Genomic DNA, 25,150 nt, shown 5'->3' on the forward strand with positions numbered 1-25,150 from the left:
AGCTAAACATTTTTTTTTTATTCATTCACAGGACGGGAGTGTTGCTGGCAAGGCCAGCATTTATTGCCCATCCCGAAATCCCCTTGAGCACTGGTGGTGAGCCGCCTTCTTGAACCGCTGCAGTCCGTGTGGTGAAGGTACTCCATCCGTGCTGATAGGTAGGGAGTTCCAGGATTTTGACCCAGCGATGATGAAGGAACGATGAAGGAAGCTGAAAGAGACCTAGGAGGCTTAGTAGACTTGATGCTAAAAAATGTCCAACTAATGTGGGGTAGCAATCAACAAAGCCAATTGTATGTTAAAGTACATAGCCAAAACAGTAGCATGTAAGTCAGAGGAAGTCATGATCAAACTTTATAGAGCTCTAGTTTGAGAGGTGATCTATATAAGATTGTTAAGGGAATGAAAAAAGTAAATACAGAATATAACTTTAAACTAAATTGCAAAAGTAGAACAAGGGAACACAGGTTCAGGCTAGTAAAGGGTAGGTTTTGGACGGATATTAGGAAGTTTATCACACAGAGTAATTAGCACAGGGAAAAGACCACCAGCTGGAGTAATTGAGGTAAAAACCCTAGAACCATGTAAGAAACGATTGGATGCTACTACAGCGAGGACTTCAGGATCTTTGTGGATACATGAATTAAGCACCTCCCAAACACATAACCTCCACTGCCTGGAAGGACAGCAGGTGCATTTTGCCCAGTAGAAATGGGGAAGTAGCCTCCTGGAAATCGTGGGGAAGAACTTACTGTCCCTTTCCCGACTTCACTGTGGCCATTTTGCCTGAGTTCTCGGAATAGCTGAAGCAAGGACACAGCTAATTTAGTTATTTCAAATATGATGTCAATAAGATCCCAATACCATTTTATGAGTGAAGCTGCACACTCTACCCAGTATCAGCTGGTGATCTAGCTAAAGAGCCAAAAGGCAAATACTTAATGGCCCGGATGTTGCGGTCAGCATGCTGGCTGTTCACTTCACTCCCCAGTGTTTTTGCGGGTTTCTCAGCGTTGATTTACTCTAATCCGGCATCTTTTTCAGCGTGGCGCCCTCTAAAGCTGATCTGTGGTGTCTGAGAAACGGCGAAGCTCTTCAACCAATAAGGTTGAAGAATTCTCACCGCAGAGTCCAAACCAGGAAGTATAAGGCAGGAAATATAAATTAGAGTTAAATGTTGTACAGAAAGCAAAATAAAGATTGGTAAATACAGTTGGGATTAAGGGAGAGAGCTAAAAGAGACAGACAGAAAAAGTAAAAAAAGTTACTTTAATTTTTTTTAATTCGCCAGTAATTTTCTTCTGAGGGAATGGGCTCCACATTTGTAAAATTAATTTTTCTGGGCTCGAGAGGTTGTTCAGCAGTAATTATCATTTATCATGCCATTAAAAACTCACTTACTCCTGAATTCTTCATTAAGATGCAGAATGAAGTAGTTGACTCAGAGACCAGGGTCCTCAATTTAAATAAAGGAAACTACGATGGTCTGAGGAGTGCATTGGGTAGGATTGATTGGGGAATGGCACTCAAAGGGTTGATGGTGGATAGGCAATGGCAAACATTCAAAGACTGAATGGATGAGCTACAGAAACTGTTCATCCCAGTTTGGCATAAAAATAAAACAAAAAAGGTGACTCAACCTTGGCTAACAAGGGAAATTAGGGATAGCATAAGATCCAAAGAGAGGACATATAAATTGGCCAGAAAAAGCAATAATCCTGAGGATTGGGAGCAGTTTAGGATTCAACAAAGGAGGACAAAGGGATTAATTAAGAAAGGGAAAATAGAATATGAGAGTAAGCTTGCATGGAACATAAAAACTGACTGTAAAAGCTTTTATAGATATGTGAAGAGAAAAAGATTGGTGAAGTCAAGCGTAGGTCCCTTGCAGTCAGAATCAGGGGAATTTATAATGGGAAACAAAGAAATGGCAGACCAATTAAATACATATTTTGGTTCTGTCTTCACAAAGGAGGACACAAATAACCTCCCAGAGATGCCGGGGAACAAAGGGTCTGATGAAAGGGTGGAACTGAAAGAAATCAGTATTTGTAGGGAAATAGTGTTAGGAAAATTGATGGGACTGAAGGCCGATAAATCCCCAGGGCCTGATGATCTACATCCCAGGGTACTTAAGGAAGTGGCCCTAGAAATAGTAGATGCATTGCTGGTCATCTTCCAGAACTCGATAGACTCTGGAACAGTACCCATGGATTGGAGGGTAGCTAATGTTACCCCACTATTCAAAAAAGGTGGTAGAGAAAAAGCAGGGAATTATAGACCGGTAAGCCTTACATCGGTAGTGGGGAAAATGCTAGAGTCCATTATAAAAGATGTAATAGCAGAGCACTTGGAAAGCAGTGACAGGATCGGACAAAGTCAACATGGATTTACAAAAGGTAAATCGTGCTTGACTAATCTACTGGAATTTTTTGAGGATGTAACTCTTAAAATAGATAAGTGAGAACCAGTGGATATGGTGTATTTGGACTTTCGGAAGGCTTTCGATAAGGTCCCACATAAGAGATTAGCGTGCAAAAGTAAGGCATATGGGATTGGGGGCATGGTATTGACTTGGATAGAGAACTGGTTGGCGGACAGAACGCAAAGAGTTGGAATAAACGGGTCGTTTTCCGAGTGGCAGGCAGTGACTAGTGGGGTACTGCAAGGATCGGTCCTAGGACCCCAGCTGTTCACAATATATATTAATGACCTGGACGAGGGAATTGGATGTAATATCTCCAAATTTGCAGACGACACAAAGCTGGGTGGGCGTGTGTGCTGTGAGGAGGATGTCGAGAAACTCCAGTACGATTTGGACAGGTTGGGTGATTGGGCAGAAACATGGCAAATGCACTATAATGTGGATAAATGTGAGGTTGTCCACTTTGGTGGCAAAAACAGGAAGGCAGATTATTATTTGAATGGCAATAGATTGGGAGAAGGGGAAGTGCAAAGAGACCTGGGTGTTCTTGTGCACCAGTCGCTGAAGGTAAGCACGGAGGTGCAGCAGGCGGTTAAGAAGGCAAATAGTATGTTGGCCTTCGTAGCAAGAGGGTTCCAGTACAAGAACAAGGATGTCTTGCTACAGTTGTACAGGGCCTTGGTGAGACCGCACCTTGAGTATTGTGTGCAGTTTTGGTCGCCTTACCTGAGGAAGGACGTTCTTGCCATGGCAGGAGTGCAGCAAAGATTCACCAGGCTGATACCTGGGATGGCAGGAATGATGGATGAGGAGAGATTGTGTCGATTGGGCTTATACTCACTGGAGTTTAGAAGATTGAGAGGGGATCTCATCGAAACTGTTAAGTCTGTGTGTTCCAGTTATGGTTAATATGAATCACTGCACACAGACCACAAGAATAACTTTAACAGGTCTTTACTAGTCGAAGGTCAGGGCTGAACTGCCCAATAAATCATTACACAGCACTTATATACCGGTGTGGTCACCACCGGTATTACAGTATACAGCAGCCAAGATAAAGTAGTGCATCTCTTAAAATAGTTCTCTTAAAGGTGGAACGGTTACATACACCACAATCCTCCCTTTTTAGCTTAACAGTATATATTCCCCATTAAACATAACATAATAACATATATACACAACTTCATGTAAAAACAGTTCACAGATTCAGTCTCTCTGGAGGCTTCCTGACTCGGTCCGAATAACGCCTCGGTGGTGTAGTAGTTTTCGGTGGTGTAGTAGGTTCTTTTGGCAAGGTCGATTCGGCTTGAATGCCAGTGTCGGGTTCATCTGGTTCCAGTATCACCGGATCGGAGGTAGATACTATGGGTATCTCTGCTTCATCATTAGGCGTATAGAGTTGTGGTGTAGGTTGTCCCTTTTCGGATGACTCTATGATCTGGTCAGCATGGCGCCTTATTATGCTTTCACCAATGTCCACGGTATACATCAGCGGTCCTAGTCGTGTGCAAATAGTTCCAGGCTGCCATTTCTCGGTACGGTAGTCCCGGGCCAAAACTTGTTGACCTATCTGGAAGGTTCTAGTTGGCCTTTCATTCATGCCTTCAAATTGCCGGTTCTCTACGTCCCTTCTGATGTTTGGCTTGATCAAATCCAGCCGGCATCTTAGTCTTCTATTGAAAAACATCATGGCGGGAGTTTGGTTTGTAACCACATGTGTTGCATTCCTGTACGCAAACAAGAAGTTATCTACCTTATGTTGTAGATTTATGTCTTCATTACCCATGGCCTTTATGGCCTTCTTGAAGGTCTGGACAAACCTTTCAGCTAATCCATTGGTGGCGGGATGGTATGTGGCGGACGTGTAGTGCTTAACCCCATTGTTTTTTAAGAACTTCCTGAATTCTTCGGACACAAATTGCGGTCCATTATCAGAACAGATCTGTTCCGGCAGCCCATTCCTGGCAAATATGGTCCTTAATACTGTGATGGTTTTTTCCGTGGTGGTGGAGGACATCTTTATTACCTCCGGCCACTTGGAGTGTGCATCCACCGCGATTAAGAACATTAAGTCCATAAATGGACCAGCAAAGTCGATATGTACCCTTTGCCATGGAGATGAGGGCCACTCCCATGGATGTAGAGGGGCTTGTGGTGGGGCGTTTTGGACCTTCTGGCATCCTAGACAGCTCTTGGTCATTTTTTCGATGTCTCCATCGATACCTGGCCACCACACAAACGCTCTGGCTAGGTTCTTCATTTTCACTCCACCCAGATGCCCCTCGTGAAGCTCCTTTAGCACTTTATACTGGAGTTTGGGTGGAATCACCACTCTGGATCCACACATCAAGGTTCCTCGGCACACTGACAGCTGTTCTCTTCTTTGCGAGAATGCTGGCAACAGTGGTTCGCCATGTGCTGGCCATCCCTTCACCGTTAAATCGTAGACTCGTGAGAGAGTCGGGTCATTTCTCGTTTCCTTTTCAATGGTAGAATTTGTTACTGGTAGACATTCCACTATGGTTGAGTGGAACATCTCCACTGGGTCCACTGTAGGCGCCTCTTCTACCGTTGGCAACGGCAGGCACGATAAACCGTCAGCATTCCCATGCTGTTTTGATCCTTTGTATTCTATGTCATATTGGTGTGCCCCTAGGAAAAGGGACCACCTCTGTAGCCTTTGCGCTGTCATAATGGGAACGCCCTTTTTAGGGTTGAATATGGATACCAACGGCTGGTGGTCTGTCAGCAGTGTAAACTTCTGGCCCTGCAGGTAATGATTAAACTTCTTTACTCCACACACAAGGCTGAGAGCCTCCCTATCTATCTGAGCATAGTTGCGCTCAGCGGAGGTCAATGATCTGAATGCAAATGCGACTGGCCTTTCCAAACCATTTGGCAACTTGTGTGAGAGTACTGCTCCAATACCATAAGGAGAAGCATCACAAGCTAAACGAATAGGTAGCGTTGGGTTGAAGTGAGCCAACACTTCCTCTGAGGTGATCAATGCCTTGCTTTTGCGAAAGGCCTTCTTACAGTCCTCGCTCCACTTCCATGGTACTTCTTTCTGCAAAAGAGCATTCAGCGGGTGCAGCACCGTGGATAGATTTGGCAGAAACTTATGGTAATAGTTAATCAACCCTAGGAACGACCTCAACTGGGATACATTTTCCGGAGTGGGAGCCTTCACAACAGCTTCGATCTTGTCAGGTGACTTGTGCAGCCCCTCCTGGTCAATGACATGACCACAGTACGAGATCCGTTTCTGAAAGAACTCACATTTCTGGCGATTAACTCGAAGTCCATATTCCTTCAATCTGGTGAGCACCAGTTTCAAATTTGCAAGGTGTTCCTCATCGTCATCTCCTGTAATCAGGATATCGTCCAAGTAACATTGAATGTTTGGAATTCCCTGTAATACCTGCTCCATGGCCCTCTGCCAAATTGCTGGAGCCGAAGCCACTCCAAAAACCAGTCTATTATATCGATACAAGCCTCTGTGCGTGTTGATTGTGAGATACTGGCGCGCCTCTTCCTCAACTTCCATCTGTAAGTACGCTTGCGCCAGGTCTATCTTGGTGCAGTGTTTCCCGCCAGACAATGAAGCAAAGATATCCTCAATCCGCGGAAGCGGATATTGCACCGTGTGAAGCACTGGATTAACTGTGATCTTGAAGTCTCCACAGATGCGGACCTTCCCCGGTTCCCCTGGCTTGTTACTCGATGAACGCTTCATGACGGGAACAATGGGCGTGGCCCACTCACTCCAGTCCACCTTAGACAGTACTCCTGAACGTTCTAGCCCTTCCAGCTCAGCTTCCACAGCAGGTTGTATCGTATAAGGTACCGGTCTGGCTTTGAAAAATTTTGGGTTTGCATGTTCTGCAATCTTGATTTTTGCCTTAATTCCTCTCAGTGTTCCCAGTCCCTGTTGGAACACCTCTTTAGCCTCATCCAATATTCTGGACAATCGTTCAGGTTTGACATCTTTTTTTCAGGAATCTACCGTTATTGCTTTTAGGGAGTGCCAGTCCATATTTATTTTCCTGATCCACTCCCGTCCCAGAAGTGGTGGACCTCCCTCAGGCAGTACATAGAAGTCCATTCCTTGGTGTTCTTTGCCCTTGTGTATCACCTTGACTTTTATCTTTCCGATGGGGTATACTCTTTGCCCCGTGTATGTCTGCAATACTATCTCCGTATCCCGTAGGGGAATATGTGTGAATAACCTTTTGTAATCTTGCTTATTCATGACCGTCAACGCCGATCCGGTGTCCAATTCCATCTTCACTTGGACTCCTGCTATCTGAAGTGTGACCCAGATAGTTTGTAGGTCAGCTTCCTTACTCACATTGTGAATTCTCAGACTACCCAGTTCCTTGCTGTTGGAGTCTGAATCCGAATTCTGTTCATCCGAACTCTTCTCAGCCACCTTGTGTACCTTTCTGCACTTTTCCTGCGGTGACTTTTTGTTGCTGGTCTTCTTTCCTGACCGGCATACTTTAGCTATGTGACCAAGCTTGCCACATTTTCTACATTCCTGGTTTTTAAACCAGCATTGGTTCTGATCGTGTGTTGTCTTTCCACAACGATAACATTTTGCTGTACCCAAAGCCATTTGATCTACGCTGAGTACCGCTGCCTTCAGCTGCATTTCCGCAGTGCCTCTCGCTGAGGCTTCGTGCGATGCTGCAATAGTGACAGCCTTATCAAGTGTAAGATCATTCTCTTCAAGCAGCCGCTTTTGTGTTCCTTCATTCGACAATCCACACACGAATTTGTCTCAGTGCCTCTGTCAGTCTTTCCCCAAACTGACAGTATTTCGCTAGCTTACGCAGTTCAATTAAATACTCCGCGTTGCTTTCCTCTTTCAGTTGCGTTCTCGCATAAAATTTAAATCGTTCCGCTAACATCAGCGGTGTGGGGTTCAAATGATTTCTCAGGACAGCAACAATATTAGCGAAAGCCTGATCCGCCGGTTTAGCTGGTGATAGAAGATGCTTCAATAGCCCGTATGTCTTCGCACCCATTGAGTTTAGTAAGGTTAGTGCTTTATCTTCATCGGATATTTTATTTGCCTTACAATAAATCTCTATGCGTTCTACATACGTGGCCCAATCTTCAACATCAGGATCAAAATCGTTGATGTTACCACGCTTAGGCATCCTCGCAATCTTCTTGAGAAACAAAAAGAAATTTTTCTTTAATTTTTTTTTTTTTAAATGGCGGTTTCCCGCGCTTGTCTTCTTCCCCCGCCTACGAAAATGGCGGCTTCCCGCGTTTGCCTTTCTCCCCCGCTGGCTGTAATGGCGATTGCCGTATTGCTGCGTTCGTCCTCCCCAGCGGTTCTCAAATCGTGCCTCCCAGCCCCTCTTGCAGTCCGGTCCTTTCCCCCGGCTGCGGCTGAGTTCTCCGCGGTTTTTTTTTTTTTTTTTAAATTTTCTACCGCGCCTTACGCTGTCCCGGTCGCTGCGCCTCGCGGCCTCGGTAGCTGCCCGGCCTTTTTCACCGGTCGCGGTCGAGCTCTCTCTCGACGCTGTTGCGTCTCCCAGCCCGCTTGCAGCCCGGTCTTTTACACCGGCTGCGTTTGCATTCACCGCGGCTCCCGTGCCTTACGCTGCCCCAGTCTCAGCGCCTCTGGCCCCGACTTCTGTCCGGCTCTTTTCCCCGGCCGTGGTCGAGTTCTCCGCCCTTATATCCTCCGTTTTTCCCTCCCCTACTTCACAGCCAACGTGGCCGACTTGCTGCTCATCGCTGATCGGCTTACCCACCACCGTGATAGAAGGGATGATCACTGCCTGTTGCTGATGGAAGGCTTCGTGTCAGGATTCTTCCTTGCTCTTCAGACCCGAGTCTTTTCTCAGCAGGATGATGAGGGCGGATGCCTCTTCTCGACGCCCGTTAAACTGCCTTGGATATGTCTCTGCCGCAGGGTAAGATCGTACTCGTCACCACTGTTAAGTCTGTGTGTTCCAGTTATGGTTAATATGAATCACTGCACACAGACCACAAGAATAACTTTAACAGGTCTTTACTAGTCGAAGGTCAGGGCTGAACTGCCCAATAAATCATTACACAGCACTTGTATACCGGTGTGGTCACCACCGGTACAGCAGCCAAGATAAAGTAGTGCAGCTCTTAAAATAGTTCTCTTAAAGGTGGAACGGTTACATACACCACAGAAACCTATAAAATTCTGTCAGGCCTGGACAGACTAGATGCAGGAAGGATGTTTCTGATGGCCGGGGAGTCCAGAACCAGGGGTCATAGTCTAAGGATAAGGGGTAAGCCATTTAGGACTGAAATGAGGAGGAATTTCTTCACCCAGAGAGTGGTGAACCTGTGGAATTCTCTGCCACAGAGGGCGGTGGAGGCCAGTTCATTAAATATATTCAGGAAAGAGTTGGATATATTTCTTAAGGCTAAAGGGATCAAGGGATATGGGGAGAAGGCAGGGACAGGGTACTGAATTTGGATGATCAGCCACGATCTCATTGAATGGCGGAGCAGGCTCGAAGGGCCGAATTGCCTACTCCTGCTCCTATCTTCTATGTTTCTATGCACCACCCCTAACTTTTTCAGCTTTTTTCATCCCAGAACAAGTGGGCAAGTACAGTAAGTTCACACTGTTGCTGTCAATTCAATAACGAGTCTATCGGCAACAGTGCACCCTGTTGAGGAGCGGGGTATCTCTGACAGCAACTTCCAGATTTCCGCATATAACTGCGCATGTGCGGACGCCACAAGTTGCTGTCCCAGTAATAACAGTGAGCTCTGATAACCTCAGCGTTAATATTACCGCAAAATCTACGCCACTTATTTTTGTGGGGCCACGAGGAGCAGGGGTGTTGCCCTGTGCTCCACAAAAGTAACCTGGGACGCTTTGGGTCCCACCTCCCCCCAACCCCCCATTCATCCAGCACCTCATCTGCCACCTTAAACATTCATTAAAAAAACACCCTCCACCACTGCAGCAACTTGCCACGGCGTCTTGACAGCACCTCCCAAATCTGCAATCTCTACCACATAGAAGGGCAAGGGCAGCAGGCACATGGGGACACCATCACCTGGAAGTTCCTGTCCAAGTCACACATCAACTCAAACAGATATACCGCTTTGGATATTGTTGGGGGAGATGGCTTATCGGGGGAAGGCAGCAGCAGCCAACTTCCTGGCACCATGGGTGGTTCTGCTGCACAGGACGGGAGGAAAAAGAGCGAGAGAGCTATAGTGATAGGGGACTCTATTGTAAGGGGAATAGATAGGTGTTTCAGTGGCCGCAAACGAGACTCCAGGATGGTATGTTGCCTCCCTGGTGCAAGGGTCAAGGATATCTCGGAGCGGCTGCAGGGCATTCTGGAGGGGGAGGGTGAACAGCCAGTTGTCCTGGTGCATATAGGTACCAACAATATAGGTAAAAAATGGGATGAAGTCTTAAAAGCTGAATATAGGGAGTTAGGAGGTAAATTAAAAAATAGTAGTAATCTCAGGATTGCTACCAGTGCCACGTGCTAGTCAGAGTAGAAATAGAAGGATATTTCAGATGAATATGTGGCTAGAGGAATGGTGCAAGGGGGAGGGATTCAAATTCCTGGGACATTGGAACCGGTTCTGGGGGAGGTGGGACCAGTACAAACTGGACAGTTTGCACCTGGGTAGGACCGGCACCGATGTCCTAGGGGGAGTGTTTGCTAGTACTGTTGTGGAGGGTTTAAACTAAAATGGGAGGGGGTTGGGAACATGTGCAGGGAGACAGAGGAAAGGGGAGCAAGGATAGAAGCAAAAGGCAGGAAGGAGAAAAGCAAAAGGGTGTAAATCAAACAGGGCCACAGTAAATAACAATTCTAAAAGGAGTGAGAGTGTTAAAAAAACAAACCTGAATGCTTTGTTTCTTAATGCGAGGAGCATTCGTAATAAGGTGGATGAATTAGCTGCGCAAATAGATGTAAACGGATATGATATAATAGGGATTAGGGAGACATGGCTCTAGGGTGACCAAGGCTAGGAATTCAACATCCAGGGGTATTCAATATTCAGGAAGGACAGGCAAAAAGGAAAAGGAAGTGGTGTAGCATTGCTGGTTAAAGAGATTAACACAATAGTAAGGAAGGATATTAGCTCTGATGATGTGGAATCTGAATGGGTAGAGCTGAGAAATACCAAGGGGCAGAAAACGTTAGTGGGAGTTGTATACAGACCCCCAAACAGTAATGCTGAGGTTGGGGATGGCATTAAATGGGAAATTAGAGACACGTGCAATAAGGGCATAGCAGTTATCATGGGTGACTTTAATCTACATATAGATTGGGCTAACCAAATTAGTAACAATACTGTGGAGGAGGAATTCCTAGAGTGTATACGGGATGGTTTCCTGGACCAATATGTCGAGGAACCAACTAGAGATCAGGCCATCTTAGACTGGGTATTATGTAATGAGAAAGGATTAATTGGCAATCTTGTTGTGCGAGGCCCCTTAGGGAGGAGCAATCATGATATGATAGAAGATGGAGAGTGAAGTAGTTGACTCAGAGACTAGGGTCCTGAATTTAAATAAAGGAAACTACGATGGTATGAGGCGTGAGTTGGCTAGGATGGATTGGGGAACGTTACTTAAAGGGTGGACGGTGGATAGGCAATGGCAAACATTTAAAGATCGCATGGATGAACTACAGAATTTGTTCATCCCTGTCTGGCATAAAAATAAAACACAAAAGGTGGCTCAACCGTGGCTAACAAGGGAAATTAGGGATAGCATAAGGTCCAAGGAGAGGACATATAAATTGGCCAGAAAAAGCAGCAAGCCTGAGGATTGGGAGCAATTTAGGATTCAGCAAAGGAGGGCAAAGGGATTAATTAAGAGGGGGAAAATAGAGTATGAGAGTAAGCTTGCAGGGAACATAAAAACTGACTGTAAAAGCTTCTATAGATATGTGAAGAGAAAAAGATTGGTGAAGTCAAGCATAGGTCCCTTGCAGTAAGAATCAGGGGAATTTACAATGGGGAACAAAGAAATGGCACACCAATTAAATACATGCTTGGTTCTGTCTTCATAAAGGATGACACAAATAACCTCCCAGAGATGTTGGGGAACATAGGGTCTAATGAGAGGGAGGAACTGATTAAAATCAGTATTTGTAGGGAAATGGTGTTAGGGAAATTGACGGGATTGAAGGCTGATAAATCCCCAGTGCCTGATAATCTACTGGAATTTTTTGAGGATGTAACTGGTAGAATAGATAAGGGAGAACCAGTGGATGTGGTGTATTTGGACTTTCAGAAAGCTTTCGATAAGGTCCTGCATAAGAGATTAGCGTGCAAAGTTAAAGCACATGGGATTGGGGGTAATGTACTGACCTGGATAGAGAACTGGTTGGCAGACAGGAAGCAGAGAGTTGGAATAAACGGGTCTTTTTCCGAGTGGCAGGCAGTGACTAGTGGGGTACCGCAGGGATCGGTGCTAGGACCCCAGCTATTCGCAATATATATTAATGATCTAGACGAGGGAACTAGATGTAATATCTCCAAGTTTGTAGACGACACAAAGCTGGGTGGCCGTGTGTGCTGTGAGGAGGATGCAGAGAAACTCCAGTATGTATTGGATAGGTTGGGTGATTGGGCAGGTGCATGGCAGATGCAGTATAATGTGGATAAATGCAAGATTATCCACTTTGGTGGCAAAAACAGGAAGGCAGATTATCTGAACGGCAATAGATTGAGAAAAGGGGAAGTGCAACGAGACCTGGTTGTCATTGTGCACTAGTCGCTGAAGGTAACATGCAGGTCCAGCAGGCAGTTAAGAAGGCAAATGGTATGTTGGCCTTCATAGCGAGAGGATTCGCGTACAGGAGCAAGGATGTCTTGCTGCAGTTGTACAGGGCCTTGGTGAGACCACACCTTGGAGTATTGTGTGCAGTTTTGGTCGCCTTATCTGGGGAAGGATATTCTTGCCATGGAGGGAGTGCAGCGAAGATTCACCAGACTGATACCTGGGATGGCAGGAATGATGTATGAAGAGAGATTGGGTCAATTAGGCTAATATTCGCTAGAGTTTAGAAAAATGAGAGGAGATCTCATTGAAACTTATAAAATTCTAACAGGACTAGACAGACTAGATGCAGGAAGGATGTTCCCGATGGCGGGGAGTCCAGAACCAGGGGTCACAGTCTAAGGATAAGGGGTAAGCCATTTAGGACTGAGATGAGGAGGAATTTCTTCACCCAGTGAGTGGTAAACCTGTGGAATTCTCTACACCAGAAGGCAGTTGAGGCCAATTCATTAAACATATTCAAGAAGGAGTTAGATATATTTCTTAAGGCTAAAGGGGTCAAGGGATATGGGGAGAAGGCAGGGACAGGGTACTGAATTTGGATGATCAGCCATGATCTCATTAAATGGCGGAGCAGGCTCGAGGGGCCGAATGGCCTACTCCTGCTCCTATCTTCTATGTTTCTATCCTGACTTGGAAATATATCGCCGTTCCTTCATCGTCGCCGGGTCAAAATCCTGGAATTCCCTCCTTAAGAGCACTGTGGGAGTACCTTCACCACACGGACTACAGTGGTTCAAGAAGGCTTCTCAAGGGCAATTAGGGATGGCCAATAAATGCTGGCCTTGCCAGTGACGCACACAGCCCGTGAATGAATAAAAAAAGACATATATTTCTCATTGTTATCCTGTAAACAACGAACAGGAAAGTAGAAAGTGAGTGAACTAGTATTTTACAGGTTGCAAAATGATTCTACACACTTAATCCCTCTGAAGCTGAAGTAGAAAAATTAACAATTTGTTTCAGCACAGTGGATTGTACCAATTTTCACACTGATTATTTTTTGCAACGGTAATAATTCATCTTATGATAATATAGATCTGTACCATTTCAACAATGACAATTCAGTGTAAGTGTAAGAATTTACCATATTACCTTGCTGGTTAGAAAGAGGGAGAGTGTATACAGACTGTGAAACAGAAGAATTGACAGGTGCTATCTTTGTCACAGTCTGTTTTTCAGGAGGCACCGGAAGGTGGCAGAACTTTCCCGTTGAGTTTGATGGGCACCAACACTTGTCTCTTCCAATGCAGTATCCTCCATTCAGGCAGGGAATCTGGCAGAAATCTACAACACAATTATAAGGAAGTCATTAATGGAAATGCTTGCTAATTTAGTTGATTTATATATCATCTGGACAAATGATTTCCTGCTTTTGACAGCTTGTTGATAGTACTTAAGGGTCAAGAACAGGATGTTTCATTTGTGATCAAGAAACTCTTCTGAAAGATAATTAACAACTAATAATTGCTTTTCTTTTGATTTTTACTTAGTTCCTTACTTGTACTCTTCTGCTTGTTATTTAATGACTGTTAACATTTTGTTCCTTTTATTTTTATCCCTCTGCTCTGTCAGGCATTACCCTGCCGCCCTCCACCCACCCCCACCCCCACCCCCTCTAGTAGCGAAGAACAACTGGACTATGGATATCTTAACGATAACCACCACTGGTGCTCTTCTGCCAACAGCAAAAGGCTTTACAGAGAATTAGTGTTATATGTTCCTGGTTAAGAACACTCCAGTGTACTGAGAAATTTTATTAAGTGGTAATAGTGACAAGCAAGTTTGAGTAACACAAAGTCCCAAGCTACTTGATTGGTAGGCAAGTTCCCACTCCCTTCTCTTTTTACTCATTTTGGCTTTCTTATTTAGATACTGCCCCACTTTCCCTCACTATGGCAAAGCATTCCTGGACAGCTTGGCTAAGATTGAGAGCTCACCATGCGGGGAACAACCAACCCAAAATTACAAGCAAGATATGAAATCGTTTAAAGGGGGCCGTATTATGGGGCAAATATTGTATGTACCTTTTTGAAAGTGCCCAATTGATTTATGATTATCAACCTTTCCAAACACTCTATGGCAAGAGGAGAATTAGTGATGGGTGAAACAAAAATGGAAAACCTAATGCAGAAGCATGAAACATGATCTGTGGGAAACTGGGGAAAGCACCGCTGCCCCCTGTTTGATGGCTGCTGAAGTAGATGCGCTTTTACATGAGTTGCGAGTGAGGAGAGTTGCCATGTTTGGCACTCCGGGACATCCTCTCCTAACAATAGCAATGCACCATGCCTGGCGTGAGGAGACACAGGTGAGGCACTCCCAGGATAGTGTCACATTTAGCCAACCTCGGTGTCCCTCTCAAAAAAAAGACTTGCATTTATATAGCGCCTTACACGACCACCAGACGTCTCAAAGCGCTTTACAGCCAATGAAATACTTTTGAAGTGGAGTCACTGTTGTAATGGGGGAAACGCGGCAGTCAATTTGCGCACAGCAAGCTCCCACAAACAGCTGCCGCGTTTCCCCCATTACAACAGTGACTACACTTCAAAAGTACTTCATTGGCTATAAAGTGTTTTGAGACGTCCGGTGGTCGTGAAAGGCGCTATATAAATGCAAGTCTTTTTCTTATCCAAACCTGGGAGTGCCAAAAGAATTTCCATGCTAACCACTTTGTTTGCTGCTGGTGAAATAACCAGCTTATAGCAAGATTGCTCGGAAAAGAATGGTGAAAAATCTTTCAATGCAAAAGATATGGAAATAACGCATCCAAATGCCAGTCAAGGTATCAAGTAAAGCATTCTTTTAAGTCAACATTTGCAACCAACAGTAGCAAGACCTACAATGATGCCCAGACCACCAAACTCCTATAGTGTCTGTTTTATTGAGACAAGCAGCACTAATAGAGTAAAATAAAAACCACTAACTCAAAGGGGGAAAAATTCGGTTGCTTTGTGCCTCCCATTAGCGCCCCAAGGGCAAAGCAACCAGCGCCCAGGCGCAGCGTCGCTAACACCTCCTGCGAAATTCAGCGGGAGGTTAGCGGCGGCGGTAGCGCCCTGCGGCGCTGCGCCGCTGGCGATGATATCATCGCCATGCGTAACGCCCTGCTCGCGCCCTGGCCGCAAACTTGGCTTGCGCCCTCTGACCTGCCACCGGACAATATGTCCGACATGGTCAGGGTGCCGTTTCTGCGGCCGGCGGGAGGACAGCGATAATTAAAGGGCAGGTGCCGGGCGGCCACTTTTTTTTCGGGCTGCCTGCCAGCACCTGCCCCCTCTGGTCTCATCCTGCGGGGTGCTGACTGTGATCGGGCAGCCCAGCACTCCTCTTGAGTGCCGGGCTCTTTTGCCAGCACCCTGCTCCCCAGTGGTCCAGCAGGGCCCCGGTGCACGCTGCGCTAGGCCCCTCCCCTTTAATCAGGGGAGGGAGGCCAGCAGTACCACGGCGCTACATGCCAACGCGCGTGGCACTGCTGCACGTAGCACCGTGAAATTGAATGGGAGCACCCCAAAAGAGAGGGGGAGCGTTTCCAGTAGCGCCCCGCCTCCTGCTTGGGGCGCTACCATTGAATTTCGGGCACGGGGGTGCTAACTTTTTCGGGGCGCTAAAAGTAGCACCCAGGCAAAGATATCGCCCCAAAGGGGGCGCGAGCCAACTTTCCCCCCCAAATTACTTGGTATAATAAGGCATTAGTATGCTGGTAGCAAGGCCTCAAAAAGAAACCCAGAAATTTTTCATGGCACTGAATTTAGTCTTCGCCCACTTAACTGATTCATCATTGTACTCGCCTGAAATGCATGGGTGCACTCTCAGAGCTGACCATTCTTGAATCTGTCTTCATCTATTTTAAATCACAGTTTTGGAGGTAGATATCCCTAATGGTAAATTCTTACTCCAGAGAGTCAAGAATTTCATTCTTAACTTATGTTTAAACGGAAGCAAGTTTCACTCGTCCTTTCCCAGACTGCTAGATGGAGTACTCAATTGGGTAGAGTGGAGAAGAAGGAAGAACAATTTCTTTCTAAGAAAAGCACCTCTTGTCTGTAGCCCAAAATCATTCCTTCCTCTAAGCTGAAGCAAAGACTGCTGATAAAATTCAGCAGTACACAACTTAATTTTATTTTTAAGGTTTGTAATAGTATACTGCTTACAGAATTTAAAGACAAAACCAAAACTTCACACATTTTGAAATCACACAGGGCAATTAGTAGACTGCAGTTCCAGTTTTTGGAAAAAATATCTAGAACATATTCTAGGTATTGACAAATGGTGACAGAAGAAATAAAGAAATATCCAGCAAAGCATTTAATTATGAAGTGGCAAAACTGGCAGAGTTGCCTGAAGCTATGAAACCTTAATTCCGGCTCTAATCACCTGGTTCGGATTAGATGAGACAGAATAAAAGGCAACAAAATAATCCAAGCTGCTTAATTCTTCCTATTTTATCACACTGTTGATCATTCAAGAATAGATGAACTAAGTGAAGAGTTTAGCCACTGTTGACGAGCAGCAGGTTATTTGGATATTTTTGAAGTGACACTGTAATCGCAAAATTACTGGCTTGTAAACTTAATACTGCTGTATGTAAACCACAGTGTGTGCAATAACAAAGACGACATGGGAGATTTAAGGCCACTGAAAGCTTTCATACATACATTAACTGAAAGCTTTTGTACATATACAGGCTAAAAAGAAGTACTGTTCGTTGCGGTGCACTCTTCATAGAAAACTGCGTATCACAAAGCAGCGCAGTATTTTGATTTGCTGATGTATTTTCCACAGAGTAAGATGCACGCCCATCCCTATTATCTTAGAATTCTTGCACAGGTGCAGCCTCCCTTATTACTTTTGAGAAGTCCAATCTCCTTATACAAATGAGTTGTCATCATCCCCCAGGGAATTCACCAGGAAACTAGTTTAAGAAAATTCAGTCAGGCGATTCTCCCTTATCCTGCGGTGTAACAACCTCATTGTGGGGTAAGTCTCTGTGCCCTCCCCACAGGAAGAAGCAGCAAAGGAACCGTCATGACCACTGAACAACTATGTGATTAAAATTTGTAAAACAGTTAAAGAGAAGACAGCTCCCAAGCCATACCAAGTTGATACCAAGAAAAAGAGGGAGACAGGTGGAGTGGGAACTCTGTATGTGGGAGGGGGGGTTGAATTTCTTTCAACAAATATAAAAGACGATTTACCATTCTGCCTCCTTTGTTCAAACACCACCTTTTAATATAAGCAGGATGCAGCTTAACTGAGATTGGAAGGAAAATTTAAAGAAGTTGTAAATAGGTAATAACATTAGCGGAGATCCAGAGGATCGTGTTTGATTAGTACCGCAGATAGAGCCAATTTTCACCTATTGACAAGCAGTCTGCCAGATCAAAAGGAGGAGAGGCAAAAGCACCAGGTGAGCAGTATCAAACCTGCTCCCTTTTCATTTCTTTAAATTCATTTATGGGATGTGAGCGGCGCTGGCAACGCCAGCATTTATCGCCCATCCCTAATTGCCCTTGAGAAGATGGTGGTAGGCCACCTTCTTGAACCGCTGCAGTCCGTGTGGTAAAGGTACTCCCACAGTGCTGTTAGGTAGAGAGTTCCAGGATTTTGACCCAGCGACGATGAAGGATCGGCGATATACTTCTAAGTCAGGATGGTGTGAGACTTGGAGGGGAACTTGGAGGTGATGGTGTTCCCATGCGCCTGCTGCCCTTGTCCTTCTAGGTGGTAGACGTTGCTGGTTTGGGAGGTGCTGTCGAAGAAACCTTGGCGAGTTGCTGCAGTGCATCTTGTAGATGGTACACACTGCAGCCACGGTACGCCGGTGGTGGAGGGAGTGAATGTTTAAGGTGGTGGATGGGGTGCCAATCAAGCGGACTACTTTGTCCTGGATGGTGTCGAGCTTCTTGAGTGTTGTTGGAGCTGCACTCATCCAGGCAAGTGGAGAGTATTCCATCACACCTGACTTATGCCTTGTAGATGGTGGAAAGGCTTTCGGAGTCAGGAGGTGAGACACTTGCTGCAGAATACCCAGCCTCTGACCTGCTCTTGTAGCCACAGTATTTCTGTGGCTGGTGCAGTTAAGTCTCTGGTCAATGGTGACCCCCAGGATGTTGATGGTGGGGGATTCACGATGGTAATGCCGTTGAATGTCGAGGGGAGGTAGCTAGACTCTATTTTGCTGGAGATAGTAATTGCCAGGCACTTATGTGGCACGAATGTTACCTGCCACTTATCACTCCAAGACTGAATGTCATCCAGGTCTTGCTGCATGCAGGCACGGACTGCCTCATTATCTGAGGAGTTGCGAATGGAACTTGTAGGGGTTCGCAAAATCCCCTCAGCCCCCGAAGATCGGGAAATATTAATCCACATCGTGGACAAAGACTTTGCATGATTTAAATTGTCTCTGGGTTGGACAATGTTTTAAAACGTGCCTAGAACCGCAAAAGGCTGCGTTAAGGCGCCTGTGAGCTAAGCAGCACTTGGACAACACCGGAATCAAAGAACTTTGTAAAAAATCGCACACCTTAAGACAGTACATTTTTATTAAAAATTGTACCCTTGAGTTTGGTAAATTGCCCAGGGATGAAAATGGCCGTCAGAAAAGCATGGCCAAGGACAAAGGGGCTTGGAAGCAGCTCGTGTATGTCTGTGAAAAGGGGGAGGATCAAAGTTGGCAGTCAAATTCTGTCAATCAAAAGGGGAGTTTCCCCCTCCCTCCAGAGACAATCGATGGTTATTTACAAGGATGTTTGCACAAGGGATTAAAACCACTTGACTGTGGTTTCAATGACCACAAGAGAATGGGTTTCTGTTTACATAGTAATCCAACTTCATTCAAAACCCATCACACACAATGAAACACACCTAAACTAGGGAAGAGGCTTTTTAGACTAAGAAAAGGAACAGTTTAAGAATGAATGGGTTTGAATCACCCATTACTAGACAATGGGAACGGTTTGGATCCCTTGGTTTTAGCCCAGAAAACTCCGGATGTGGGCGGGAACATTTCGGCCCCAGAATGAAGACACATTCAAAACCCCTGCAGTTTAATCGACAGCCATCACAGACAATGGCAACTTTATTCAAACCCATCCCAGACAAGGGGACGGTTTGGATCCCTTTGTTTTAGCCCAGAAAACTCCGGATGTGGGCGGGAACATTTCGGCCCCAAAATTGGGGTATACAGCGATAGCTTCTCAGAGGCCTCTCTCTCTCTCTCTCTCTGGCTTGCCTCCATGTGCCTTTTACAGCGAGGAGTCTGTCTGTGGAAGTTAAACACCAGCAGTTTACTTTTAAACACTGGGGTGTTTTCACTTCTGGGCAGTGAAGATCTAAGATCGCAGGGCACGGAGCTAGCATTGCAAGTGGTGAGCATATATTTTTCTGGCTTTCCACAAGGCAACTTAGGGTAGGCTTAGGGGTGGGGGTAAAGTGGGGATTTCGTTAAGAATTGTTATTTTAGTCGTTTTTCCCTCGTTGTGTCTGTTTCTTTCCCTCCCCTATTTAAGCAATTTTACAGTGATTACTTTAATCGGGTGGTGTAGTTTCTTTAGTTTAATAAAATTTCTTTCTCACATCCAGACCATTTGTCCGTTTTAATATATCATTAATTATAAGTTCCTCCAGTCAGAACTGGAAGGGTGGGTTTAGCAATACGAAACCGCTGATTGGGATTGGTCAGAGTGCAGCAGCAAAAAGCTGCCTGACCAGGTGAATTACCGTAAACCAGGTAAAGGAAGGTAAATTACCGTAAACCAGGTAAAGGATGCCCTCCTACAAATTGGCGACCGCGGCAGGACTGGAGGCAGTTTTTGATATGATAAGTGGTCTGGATCTGGAGAAAGCATCAGCTCTTGCTTTGCTTGCTTTTAGTCTGTGGGTAGCCCTGCAGAAGTTAGCGGCAGCGTGTAAGCTGACCTATTATGGTATAGGTGGCTGGGTTAAGAAGGGTGAGATGAGGGTGCGGGAGAAGGTTAAAGAGGCCAAGAATTGGGAGTCAGAGTTTGGAAAATGCCAGGCGGAGGTAGAATGTCTCATAAGAGAGGTAAATGAGGCCAGAGATAGTGGGATGAGGGTGCGGGAAGAAAATGCACACCTCACACTAGAGGTCACGAAATGCCAGGCAGAGATAGAGCGCCTTGTGCAGGAAGTCACAGAGGCTAGGGACAGTGAGATGAGGCTACAGGAGGAAAACGCACACCTGACCCAAGAAGCTAGCGAGGGCAAAGGCCACGCGAGGCACAAGATAGAGTTCCTAAAGTGCCAAATTATAGAAGCAAGGAGGAATGAGATGAGACTGCGGGAAGAGAATGCCCGCCTCACCTCAGAAGTAAAAGAGCAGGAGGAAAAGGTTGAGGAGGTAAAGGCAGCTTATAAGCTGGCCTGCGACCAAAGGTTTAGTGGAGCAGATCATACTCCATGTAACAGAAAGAGAGAAAGCTTGGGTATGGAGTTATTAAGGACTAAAGGGATGGTATGTCTCGTAAGTCCGAAGGGAAGTCCGTCGGACAGTACCAGCCGCCCAAGCCAAACCGCCCCACAGGCAGCACCCAGGACAGAGCTGGACAGGGAATTAGAGATCCCAAGACCGCAGCCCACAGCTCCGAGTTTTGAGGAGCTCTGGCAGCAAGAAGGGATGGACAATGGGGTGGTAGGAGAATGCCAGCAGGTCCCGCTAGGCACGCGGGGACCAGGACCAGTGTACCCCCTCCGACAACGGAGGTACGGTCCGCCCGTGAACGATAATGACCATGGGGCTGTTCAGCATACCTATCTGGTACCCTATGATACCCAACAGCTCAGAGGCCTGGTGAAACATATTCCCCTGCTCTCCAAAAAGGGAGACCCCTCAGTGCACTTCCAAGGGATAGAACAGGCAGCCTGTGTTAATGGCTGTGATGATGAAGAGAAAGCCAAAATGTTGCTTTTCTCTGTAGACAGTAAGCTCTATCAGACCCTTTCAGGTGAGGGTAAGAGAGGGCAGAAGGGTTTTGAGGACCTAAAGGAGGAAATACTGGAAGCCATAGGTGTGAACGATGGCAATCCATTCGATCGCATATGGAAAACACTGCAGAAGGAAGGGGAGACCCCACAGGCATTTGCAGACAGGCTGTGGCCAGTCTACAACAGCGCGTGTACAGGGGGACAAAATAGGGCACAACTGAACCAGCAGCAGCGGACCCAATGGCTTCGTTGCCTGGTGTCCAATTGCCTGCCCCAGATAAAATCAAAGGCTGATACTTGGTTTGACCACCGAGACCCCCTAGCAACCGAAGAGACTGTAATCCGGCAGCTCACAGTAGCATATAGGAACGGTAGGAATAGTGGGATCCCCCAGCAAAAGGGTAAGGTCCACGAGGTTAAACCTGGGGCTCAACACAAGAAAGAGTGGCGCCAGGAGGGGAGCCGTCCCTCCCAGAACAAGGTCACTTGTTACAGGTGCGGGGAGGATGGCCACTGGCGCAGGGGTTGTAAAAGGCCTGGGAGAGACGATAAAGCCAGGACCCCCGCAGCCCCAACTCAGAAGGCAGAGACAGAAACTCCTCCCGATACAGTCGAGTCCGTCATGGAGGCGATAAAATCTTTCCTCAGGGCCAATCAGGGAAAGGTAGCAGCCATCAGTGGTGCTACAGCCCCCTCGCCCACCTCTGCCTCCCCACAATGACTGGAGAGAAAAGGGTTTGAAGTCAACCCCAAGCAGGCAGCAGACAGCATGGGGAAAGCAGCATCGGAATAACCGGCTGCTGCTCGAGCCACCAGTGGGAGATAGGAGACTTAGTGATGGTAAGAAACTATGCCCGGGTGGGAAGTTTAGAGCCACTCTACATGGGACCCTATAGTATAGTTGATAGGGCCAGCCCCGTGGTCTATGCAGTAAAACTACCCCGGTGCACAAAGTGGTTCCACGCCAACCAATGTAAATTGTATAAATCTGACCATACAAGTCCAAGATCACAGGCTGTAAAGACAGGCACTGTGGCTTGTTCCAAGGGAAAGGTTGTCCGGCCCACCAATTGGGACATTTCCCCGCCCCAGTGGGACCTAAGTTTTGGCCAAAGTTTAAATTTGTACCAGTTATCTAGTTCAGAAACAGAGAAACAGCCGCCTGAGAGTAGAAATCTGCAGGCTGCTGCGAGTTCATTCACAGAAGAGACTGCCCGCGCATGCGTAGTCGCTGGTCTGGAGACAGGGATTCACCAGTCTTTTGAACAGGAGATTCACGCAGGCGCAGTCGCGCGCCTGAGGGGAGAGGTTTCCCAACACTGGGTTCGTGCAGGCGCAGTTCCCCAGCCTGTGACCCCAGCGGCTGCTTTTCAGTTTTCCTGCGCAGGCGCAGTCGCCTGTTTGAAGACAGAGGTTTCACAGCCTCTGCCGGGGGACTCTGGAGAGGAGGTTCACGCAGGCGCAGTTCCCCAGTGGCTCCTCTTCAGTTTTCCTGCACAGGCGCAGACGCCTGTTTGAATACAGAGGTTTCACAGCCTCTGCCGGGGAATCCGAGGAGGAGGTTCGCGCAGGCGCAGTCGCCTGTTTAAAGGGACAAGCTTCCCAGCCCACTTCTAGAGTGGTTCCCCCTATGGTGTGGGACTCTGGGGAGGAAGGGATAGCAATTCCTCTTGCAGGGGACATAAGGAAGGAGCTGGTAACAGGTTTTGGACCTGGAGAGGAAGATTTTCAGCCACCAGCAGCGGGTGGTGAGGGATACCTGCCCCCAGTACAGGAGTGGGTAGGGAAAAGGAGACAAACCCGGAGTACCAGCAGGCTACCAGGTATATTATACAGTGTGGGCTGTTCGCATCAGGGGGAGAAGGTTCCCAGCCAGCTAGGGCTGTGACCCAGGCTCAGGTCAGTCAGCCAAAGTTTCCCCCACAGAGACGCCCCTCAGAAGGTCTCAGCAGGTCCGCAAGCCCGAGAGAAGATGGTCACCCACTTTACAGTGGAGTAGGGCGGTCTCCCGAACCAGGGAGAAGCCAAAGGGCAGAGGTCCCCAATCAGCAGCAATAAGCTGCCAGGGACCAGAAGCAGGAGGCAGTCCAGCTTCGCTGCAGGCAGCAGTAATCTGCGACAGTGACACCAGAGATTAGCCTGGCCGTCCGGAGACGGGCGGCATTTGTATTATAGCTTTGTGTTAAGTTAACATGTTTATAGCTTGCTTTTAAGGTGTTTGAATTTTAAGTTTTGATATAACTAGTAGTTTTGAGTTTAAGTTTAAAGTTTAAGTTTATAAGTGTGCCAAATGCTTGTATTTTGGTCCGAGGTCGAGGGACCCGACCATGCCTCCACCTAAGGCAGCTGGTCAGTGAGAGACCTGGCTACATGTCCTTTTAAGTTTTTTTTGCAGGAGAGTGGACAAAGGAGCAGCCCTGTTCGCCCAGCCCGAGTTGGGCCTCGAATGAAGATATGGATACAGAATGTTGGGGATCACCTCGCCACTGGACAAATCCAGGAGGAGACCCCGCAACGACCTTCGGGAGAAACCGGACAGGGTCCGGAGGAACCTGCCTACTCATCCTACGCGGAAGAGATGGCCCCAGCTGGGTGGGACACGGCCCCAACCCAGCACTATCCTGACTGAATTTCACTTGCGGGAGACCTCGCTATTGAGGAGTCATGGTGGGGAAGCGCAGGCGCCTTGTCAGGTAGGGACGCGTTCCCCAGGAGTGGGTGGTGATGGCCCAAGAAAGATTGTAAAGGGGAGGGGGAGACCCAAGAGTCGCGTGGGTGCGTTCGGGGAAGGGAGGAACTCACCCGGGGCCCACGGGCAAAGTTAGAGTGTAAGTGTTGCTGGGGAGGATGAGTGGGTGGCCGGATCTGGGATCCAAGTTTGAGTGTGGGGCCAGTGAGAGCCGCCACACAGGCACCCATCATTTTCTGCAGCCAGTCGAGGGAAGACGGGAGGGGGAGGGACTGGGAGTCGCGATCCCATACTCCCCGGTCTCGGTCTGTGAAACATGAGGGGTACCCCGCCTCCACAAAGGGACAAGGGAACGGCTCGGGACGGGCGGATCAGACTGTTCTGTAAAATCCATTCTGTATGTTTTAAAAGTTTAAGACCATTAAAGGGGGGGTGGAAGGAACATTTACTGCCCAGGTGGGAGGAGCAATACCCACTTGAATTTCGTGACCCAGCATTGGCACGTGATGGTCGGGGTTTATTTAAGCATTTTGTTTCAAATGTTTAATGAAGATTTTTTGGATTTTGTTTCACAGTTCCATGCTGTGCAGAGGCGTAGGACCCTCTCCGTGCTTGGAATCATTTTGATTACATTGTATAACCAAGATTGCAACATTTTGTAATATGTTATAATGTAACAAGTGGTGCAGGGGTATGAAACCCCTTGTTGTAACATTTTGTAATTGATGTATCTCTGGATGCCTACCGTACCACGGTCTTTCTCGGATTGGAGGGGAACAGACGGGTCGGGGGATCAGTGATAGGTAGCTAAAGGTAAATACAGGGAATGGTTGTTTGTCGGGGGTCAGAAAATTTTTCTCACTTCTACAAGTGGATACTACAAGCAAGTTGGAAGTATCCAAAGGGGGGGAATGTAGGGGTTCGCAAAATCCCCTCAGCCCCCAAAGATCGGGAAATATTAATCCACATCGTGGACAAAGACTTTGCATGATTTAAATTGTCTCTGGGTTGGACAATGTTTTAAAATGTGCCTAGAACCGCAAAAGGCTGCGTTAAGGAGCCCGTGAGCTAAGCAGCACTTGGACAACACCGGAATCAAAGAACTTTGTAAAAAAATCGCACACCTTAAGACAGTACATTTTTATTAAAAATTGTACCCTTGAGTTTGGTAATTGCCCAGGGATAAAAATGGCCGTCAGAAAAGCATGGCCAAGGACAAAGGGCTTGGAAGCAGCTCGTGTATGTCTGTGAAAAGGGG

At 46.8% G+C, this 25,150-nt stretch overlaps 1 protein-coding gene across 1 annotated transcript in view; it reads right to left on the reverse strand.

The window, feature by feature from the left end:
• LOC147109099 (latent-transforming growth factor beta-binding protein 2-like) overlaps positions 1-25,150 on the reverse strand; it is an 817,740-nt gene that overhangs the window by 576,817 nt on the left and 215,773 nt on the right. Inside the window, exon 6 of the mRNA XM_086002712.1 lies at positions 13,347-13,538. Within this exon, the coding sequence (XP_085858838.1) occupies positions 13,347-13,538 (192 nt within the window). The remainder of the gene's footprint in view (positions 1-13,346; positions 13,539-25,150) is intronic.

The sequence above is a fragment of the Somniosus microcephalus genome, chromosome 12, assembly GCF_052327205.1.
Source record: "Somniosus microcephalus isolate GS21.2 chromosome 12, FLI_Smic_1.0, whole genome shotgun sequence".
Taxonomy (NCBI): Eukaryota; Metazoa; Chordata; class Chondrichthyes; order Squaliformes; family Somniosidae; genus Somniosus; species Somniosus microcephalus.